At 52.7% G+C, this 8,218-nt stretch overlaps 1 protein-coding gene across 6 annotated transcripts; it reads right to left on the reverse strand.

Moving 5' to 3' along the window:
* Window positions 1–4,279, reverse strand: SFTPA1 (surfactant protein A1). 6 transcript variants are annotated; one of them, XM_027597241.2, is made up of 6 exons: window positions 4,182–4,268; window positions 3,797–3,923; window positions 3,432–3,626; window positions 3,030–3,149; window positions 1,980–2,057; window positions 1–1,513 (listed from the first exon to the last, which is right to left on the reverse strand). In XM_027597241.2, the coding sequence occupies exons 3-6, from the start codon at window positions 3,601–3,603 to the stop codon at window positions 1,137–1,139; spliced, it is 747 nt and encodes a 248-aa protein (XP_027453042.1). In that variant the 5' UTR covers window positions 3,604–3,626; window positions 3,797–3,923; window positions 4,182–4,268; the 3' UTR covers window positions 1–1,136. The 6 variants fall into 6 exon arrangements, with proteins under 6 accessions (XP_027453042.1, XP_027453041.1, XP_027453040.1 ...); XM_027597240.2 differs by lacking the exon at window positions 4,182–4,268 and adding an exon at window positions 4,022–4,175; XM_027597239.2 differs by lacking the exon at window positions 3,797–3,923 and having other exon boundaries at window positions 4,182–4,279.
* Window positions 4,280–8,218: the final 3,939 nt, after the last annotated feature.

Genomic DNA, 8,218 nt, shown 5'->3' on the forward strand with positions numbered 1-8,218 from the left:
TCATGTTAACGCAGTCATGATTTATTACACTTCAGTCACCTCTGTCCAGTAAGAAGCAAGGTCGTTATGAGCATGAGCTTCAGGTCCAGGTAGATAGGTTTGAATAAGCCTCTTCCACTTTTGCTCCAAGTAATACAATTCAAAACATTTAACTTCTCTAAGTTTGTGTCCTCATATGAAAATGGGGGAAAATCAGGCTGGGCCCATGGCATTGTGTAAAGATTAAATCATATTCCATAAGATGTTTTAGAAGTGCTTGGCAAGGTTCTGGGTACATAGACTTGGCACATATGCTATTTATGTGATCGATCAACTGCCAGTGGTGTGGTGAGGGGTGTGAACACCTCACTGAGATCCAAAAAGAGGTGCAGACACGTCCATCAGCCGGAGTTACTTGGATTATGTCTGGGTCGGGGGTGAGATCTTCCCTAGGGGTGTAGAGACTGGCTGCTTTTTGGTCAGGAAGTTGAGAGGCAACCCAAGACTCAAGGCAACTATTAGGGTTAGGTTGGCCTCCACAATATGCTGAGGCACCACCCGGCCCTCTGACCTCACGGAGACACCGACCAGATGTGCCCTCAGAGGCTCCGGGCTGCCAGATAACCCCAAATGGGTCCTTAGCTCCACACATGTGGAATTCCCCAGAGGTCCCCCTCTTCTATCATTGTGCTTGACCAGAACCGCCAAATCTTGCTGAGGCTGGGCAGCAGGTGGTCTGCAGAGTGAGGGGGGAGGGGGGCCGGGAAGCCGGCACCTGCTGTGTGATTTTGGAGGGAACTTCCAACCCAGGACCTCACTGCTGCCATCTAGCAACGAAGGAACCAGACAAGAGGAGGAAGAAAGAAGTCTCCGACTCTTGCCCAAAGGCAAAGTTAGGAGTGGCGCCTGGAGTGCTGGGCTGAGAAGGGGCTGGGGGTCGGGGGGGGGGGGGGGGGGCGCGTGTCAGACTGATTCCTGATTCCTGATGCGGGTGAGGATTTGGAGCCTGTCCAGGGAGCGGAGCGGCTAAGAATGCTCTAAGGGCCACAAATACATTTTGTCGGGAAGGAGCTAAAGCGTGTCAGAGCTCAGGCACATCCTCCTGCGGGAGGCTGGCCAAGGCAGGGCCCTATCTATCGGGCGGCCCAGGGGCCTGCTCAGAACTCACAGATGGCCAGCCGGTACTGCAAGCAATTTTTGTCATTCCACTGCCCATCTGTGTACATCTCCACACACTTGTCCTTGCCCCAACCCCTGGGCTCCCCAGGGTACCAGTTGGTGTAGTTCACAGGGGACCCATCCATGTAGAGGAGGCCCGCAGAGTCGGGGCTCTCCATCAGGCCCAGGTAGGCGTAAGTGTTGTACTTCTTCACGATGCTTGCAATGGCTTCATTCTCTTCCGGGCTCGTCGGGGCAGCAATGCGGCCACCTGCTCTGGCACATAACTCTTGAATGTCCTCAAACTTAACTGACCGCCCGTTGCTGGAGAAGACCTTCTCTCCCACGACCAGCATGGACTCCCGTAAGCTGAGGACTGAGGCAGAGAAACCGAGTCAGGCCGCCGGCTGCTCTGGCTGGAAGTCCCTGTCCCTCGCCCGGGCTCCCTGTCCTCGTGCCTTCTCTGCCTCTCCTCCCCTGCCAACCCGAGTCTTCCTCAGTCCCCCTCCCTGCTCTCCTCATTCTATTCATTCGTTCACCCATTGCACAATTACTGATGGACCATCTGTTATGTGCCAGAAACTGCAATTTCCTGAGACTCAATAGAAGGCAAGTTAGGCAGAGAACTTACGCTCCCCTGACATAGGGAGCTGATCTGTGTCTACCTCTGTCTCCTCGGGGCCATTCGAAGACATCAGGAAAGGGAAGTATTGTTTTTTTCCCCCAAAACCTGCCCATCCACACCTGCTTGTCAAGTCTCGAGGTTCTGGAGCCCGGCGCTGGGAACGACGGAACTTAAGGGAGACCCTCCATGCTATAAGGCCCTGGGGAGCCCCCCTTACCTCCCATGGCCTGCAGGACTTGACGTCTGAAATTGTAGAGTGTGGTTTGGAGCTCCTCATCTAAAGAAGCTGGAAGCCCTGTCAAGAGATTCCCACCCAAGATCAGGGGCAAGCCAACCAAGATCCTGACTTGCGGCCAGGCAGGCACAACGCCAGCTGCAGGCCTGGCATTCGGCCCTTTACTTGTCCACACCCACTGCTCAGGCCCTGGAGTGTGTCTCCACACTGCCTACGCCCTTGTGCTTTGATGCAGCCCTGCACCTGCTGAGCCCCTGCCTGCCCTTCTTTCCTGCCCTGTCCTTTAACGGCTCTGTCAGAAAAACCCACAGGATTTTTCTGGTTTGGGGGCAGGGTCCTCTCCCTCCGCCTCCACCAAAGGCAAACAAACTATACCTCTCCTTCTCTCTCTGGCCTGGCTGAGCCATGGAGTGGTCTACCTGCCTGGCAAAACAGGCTTTCACCGTGGTCTCTACCCCTGACCTTGAACCATTGTCCTCCCTCAACCTCACGCCCCCCCGCCTGCCACCCAGCAGCTCAGTTAATAGTGGGCACTCGTCCAGGAAGCAGGATTTCAAACACTGAAGTAAGAAGCTGCTCTGAAGGAGAGGGACAGCACGTGGTTATCTCGGCACTCTCCTGATGGACCTTGGTCACCACGCCGAGCTCTGGAGTTCCCCTTTGTATGTAGGGGCTCCCATTCCCATCATCTACTGAGAGCCCAGATAACCCTGTACACCCTTCGGAATGCCCCCTGGGCCTCAGCCCCAGGAAATGCCTTCCCTGCCTCCCAGCGCTTGTCCTCGCCCCACACCTGATGCTCATCAGCGTCGTGACGTGTGGAGCCCTTCCAACACCCACCAGTCCTCGCCATGGCCTACTACCCGGGCATGTCGGACTCCTCTCCTCGGCCTCGTCTTCTCTCACTTAGGTTGAGTAGGATGCCCTTTGGGGACCTCCACGGTTCTGTCTGACCCCCGCTATCCCTCACGTAACTGGTCACATGGGTGCAGTGCCCGTGTTGCTGTGGCCGGCTTGCCCAGTCCTGCTTACCTGGAGGGCCCCTCTCACCAGGCTCCCCCTTTTCTCCACACTCTCCAGCAACACCCGGGGATCCAATCACCCCCTCAGGCCCGGAGTAGCCTGGCATTCCTCCAGGGGGGCCCCTGGGGCCTGCAGAGAGAAGGGGACATGGATGTGTGGTATTTATCACCCACAGCAGGGCTGAGGCTGATGTGAAGGGACGTCTCTTAGCAGCTGAGCTGACTCATCTGTCACCCCATGGGCACTTTGAGGGCAACCTCTCCAGGGCTGCTCCAGTCTAAGGCCCCCAGGCAACTCCCACCATGCCCCGCCATCCCACTGACCTTGGGACCCGGCCCAGAGCCCGGGACAGGTGGGCCTCCTGGAAACAGGTCACTGTCCCTCAGCTGAGGGTAGGGTCTCACCCAGTACCTGGAGGCCCGGGGTCTCCTTTGACGCCGTCTCTCCCATCTCTGCCTGGCAAGCCATGGGATCCAGGAGTGCCAGGGATGCCGGGGCTGCCAATACAGACATCCTTCACATTGTACTCCATGCCAGAAACCATCAGCAAGGTGAAGGTGAGGGCCAAAGAGTACAGCAACATGGCTTCTGTTCCAGAGACTCCTCCTGCAGAAAGAAAGCACCATTGGCTCATTGAGGCATCTGCAAAGGTTTGTCAAGATTCAGGCACATGGCCGAGGCTGAGGCACTTTGGGAAAAACCCAACTTGTCCTCGGAAGCTCCTAGCATCATCTGCGGTTTCACGCCACACCTTTGGGGCTGGAGGGGTGTGGTACCTGGGCTGGTGAGGAGGACCTGGACAGTCAGAGGGTCTGGCTTCTAATGCAGTCTTGTGATGTGACCATGGGAACTCGCATCACCTTCTTCTGTGCCCTGGAGACAATCCTGACCTGTCCCTCCAGGCTGTTGGGAGGAGGGATGGCGTCACTCCCTCCCTCCATTCTTATACTCTCAGCTACACTCCTTGCAGGGTCAGAGTATGAGGATATTTGCAAGCCCACCTTTCTGCATCCACCGTTAATGATTCTGGGCACGACTCTCCGTGGTACACGAGGAGGCCCCCTCCTTCCCAGTCTGGCCCTTAGTTATGCCTGTGACCACTGGGCTCATTGCCTGCAACCCGTGCCCTGGGTAAGACCACAGGGATGGGGCTACACTCACCCATAGAAACAGAGCCCCTGTGGATCTCTGCCGTCAGGTCTGAGTGGGGAGTCAGGCAGCACCATTTATATGCATGCAGGCTACCAGGCTTACCTCTCCACCCCAGAGAGGCTCCTGTCACAAGGGCCTCTTTTTGGGGAAGGGCCGGTCAGGAAGCAACCATCTTGTTTACACAGCAACATTCCCTCACAGAGCACTCAGGCTGGAGGGCCACTTAGGACCTGCTAACATCTCAGGGGGTGGACCCCCTCTCCCCGTGCCAGCTTCTCCAGCGGTGAAGGACGAGAGCTCTTACCCAGGCACCAGTGAGGGCAGGCAGCGAAGGGAGGCTTCGTCCTGCTGGGCCTCGGCCCAGTCCTGTCTGGTGACACATTCGTAGTACCACCATCACATCCTCCAGATGCCCACCAGCACGAGAGAACATAGCAGGCTGCCCTCCTTCCCCAGGGGAGCAAAGAGGCCAATCAGCCACGGACAGGATGTCTCCATGTGACCCCCTCCTGGGGCCATTCCAGCTCCAGAGCCTCTTCGTCCCTGGGAGGGGGGCCATTTGGTTCCAGGCAGTACAGAGGCCATGGCTCAGGAGGAGGGTGGTCAGGTGGAGCTGGGACGAACTGTGTGTCCTGGGACATGTCTCACCACTGAGCGGCCCAGCCCCGTCCCCACGCTGGTCTCCCAGCCCCTGCTTCTGGAGCCCCTGGTGACGTCGGTGGGCACATGGCTCAGAGTCACAGGCAAACCCTTTGCACGTTCCCCGTTCCCCTGCTCGGGCCGCCTCAGCAGCGGGGAGGCAGGGCCATGCCTGGAAGGTCACAGGAGAGCAGCGCCTTCTGGTTTGGGCTATGGGTGATGTCTGTAACCTGCAGTGGTGATTGCTTTTTTAAGTGATGGGATAGCACACAAAGCCCTGACTGGTGAGATCCCCTATTGAGGCCACCAGATGCAGGGGGGATCTCTCTCTGGAGGGGGTGCTAAGAATGGGGAGCTAAGGCCAGAAAAAATCACCATGTTTGGTTGTAAGTGGTTTAAAAATCTTGAGATCCTCAGGAAGAGTGAGAGAACTTTGGGAGAGTGGGGGCTCAGCTAAAAGAACCCCACTCCTAAGAGCAGAGAGCCAGCCCGAACCCTGCTGCTGCCTGCCACCGCCTCGGTGTGGGTGCCAGCCAAGAAGGATGGGGGGGCCGGGGCCAGCACAGGGCTGGGGTGGGTGGGGGAGCAGTTCCATCAAAGGAACCTCAACATGGTTTGGGTGAAGGAGGACTGTTCTGCAGGTGAAGGAATAGGAACAGGGGTCTCCTTGGGTGGATTTTGAAGGGCCTCAGCGGAAACAGCAGGGACATCTAGGGCCGTGTGGGTGAGGATGGGGACTTGGGACTCAGACACACCGGAGTTGCAACTGGGAGCGGCCACCTGTTATCCCTGTGGCCTTGGTCGGGTTATATAACTCTGAGCCTTGATTTTCCTTTCTAATTGTTATTTTGTAGCAATCTCAAACTTAAGGAAAAACTGCAGGCACAGTACTATTTTTCTTTTTCTTTTTTTTTGGTACCAATTTTTTCCTGAACCTATGAGAGCAGGTTGAGAGTGTCCAATAGGACACTCCATTACCCAAATCTTTTTTTTTAATTTTTCTTTAAATTTTTATTGTTATGTTAATCACCATACATTACATCATCCATTACCCAAATCTTTAATTGATATTTCATATAAAGATGTTTTCCTATACAACCACAATATAATTATCAAGGTCAAGAAATCAACTCTGATTCATTCATATGTGATTTTTGCTAAAATATTTTTAAAATACTAAAATATTATTTCATCATTTAAGTCATTCGTGTAGCTCAATGCCACTATATAAAAATGTGTCATGCATAATTCTAATAAAATGACCCATCTAATTAGCTACCTGGCCTTCTTTCTCATTCTGTGCCCACCACTCCCCTTTCTGCAACTCCTGACAGAGAATGCTCCAAGTTCACAGGACTGGGAGTGATTTTCCTGTCTTTCTTTGATTGTGACTTTTCTCCTGTCTGGAGTATTCTGACTGCCCTTCTGCCACAAAAAAAATAAAGAGAGAAGGAGGGAAGGAGGGAGGCAGGAAGGAAGAATTAACATTGATATAATAACTCCACATAACCTCCAGGCCCTGCACAAAATTTGCCCCCAGTAATGTCCTTTATGGGAAAAGGATCCAGTTTGGATTGTGTGTTCCATGCAGTCGTCATGTCTGTCTCCTTAGATCTCCTTAAATCTGAAACGGTGCCAAAGCCTTTCCTTAATTTCCGTGGCCTTAACACTTCCTGGTGCTAACAGGTTAGTTGTGGACAATGTCCCTCAGTTTGCATTTTTCTGATGTGTTGTCTCAGGAAGAGATTCCCGTTCTGCCCCTCCGGTAGGAACATAACAGAGATAACGCCGTGCTCCTCTCATCACCTTCTAGCGGGTGCCCGGATTTCAGTTCCTCTCAGTAATGATGATGTTCACTCAGATCATTTGATTGAGAGGGTGTGGGCCAGATTTCCCCACCATAAAGTTAGCTCTGTTTCTCTTTTTAACTAATAACCCTTTCGTGGGAGCTATTTCAGTGCTGTGTAAAGATCCTGCTCCTCAAACTTCCTCTTTTTATTTCATTTATTTATTCGTTTCAGTGTGGAGTCATGCCTGAGGCATACCAAACACAGGCTGGACGGAGGCTGTCAATTCAAGGTGCAGGTGATAAGGGGGTACATTATCTGTAGATAGTTTAAAAAAACACTATCTGCATGGGGCGCCTGGGTGGCTCAGTCAGTTGGGACTCTGACTTTTGGTTTCGGATCAGGTCATGATCTCAGGTTCCTGAGATCGAGCCCGCATCGGGCTCCGCACTCAGAGGGGCATCTGCTTAAGAATCTCTCTCTCCCTCTGCCCCTCCCCCTGAAATAAATTAATAAAATCTTATAAAAAGATAAAAACACGATCTGCAGAGAATTTACTAGCACATTGCACCAGCAACTCTTAATGACGTCATCAATAAAACAGTCCTCCCCCTTAAAAAACATTTGTTTCTCCTCGTTCTGACACCTATTCCGGGCCACCCCCTGTATGAGGACATCACCTTCACCGTGCCCAGGCTGTGCAGCCCACACCAAGCCACCTCACAGTAGACGCTTTCCCTCCACGCTGTCTTCCTCCCAGTGACAGGACACCTTCCTGTTCTCCCTCAGCGTGATTGAAGCCAGAAAGCAAGCATTTCCAAGGGATGGGTGAAGTCAGGCCAGAGAAGAGCCAAGTGGAGGCCCCGCTCTCCCCCTGTGGACAGGCCCTGTGCTTCCAGGCAGATCTGAGACCTCTACATACTTACTGCCCAGGAACCTCCTGGCCTCCCCTCTTGTCCAGCTGCCCCGTGGTTCTAGCTGAGTAAGGAGTCCATACGGGGCTGCCTCGAGCTAGCTATCATTTTGGATCATCACAACAGCTTGATGAGGTGTGCAGGAAGCAAATCGTCATCAGAGAATTAAGTCAGCTGAGGCTAAGGGAGGTTGCGTGAATTGTCTGGGTCACCCCAACAGTGGCTTATTGCCCATGTCTCCTTTTATCCATTTTAAAGCCTCTGCCATAATATTCCCACAGTCAAAGGGGTGTGCTTATCCCACTCATGCCTACAGAGAGGTAGAGAAGCAAATTTCCTAGTTAACTATAGCTTAAGGTCTAATCTCAGGAATCTGGGGGGCAGCCCAACATGAAGGAAAAGAGAATTCCAACTGTTCCCGGAGACTGTCAACACATTAGACACACACACACACACACACACACACACACTACATTGGTGTCTCGCCAACAAATGTCATTTGATTAAAAACAGAATTGCACAACAAATAAATCTATTTCTATTACCTAAAAATGCCAATTTATTTAAAAATTCACTTTACTTGTTTTTCCTAACACCGTATCAACATAACCTTTCTTTTTTCAAAAAAAATTTTTATTTATTTGTTTGAGAGAGAGCAAGAGAGATTGAGAGGAACGAGTGGGGGAAGGGCAGGTGGAGAAGTAGA

This window comes from Zalophus californianus, chromosome 15 (genome assembly GCF_009762305.2).
Source record: "Zalophus californianus isolate mZalCal1 chromosome 15, mZalCal1.pri.v2, whole genome shotgun sequence".
NCBI lineage: Eukaryota > Metazoa > Chordata > Mammalia > Carnivora > Otariidae > Zalophus > Zalophus californianus.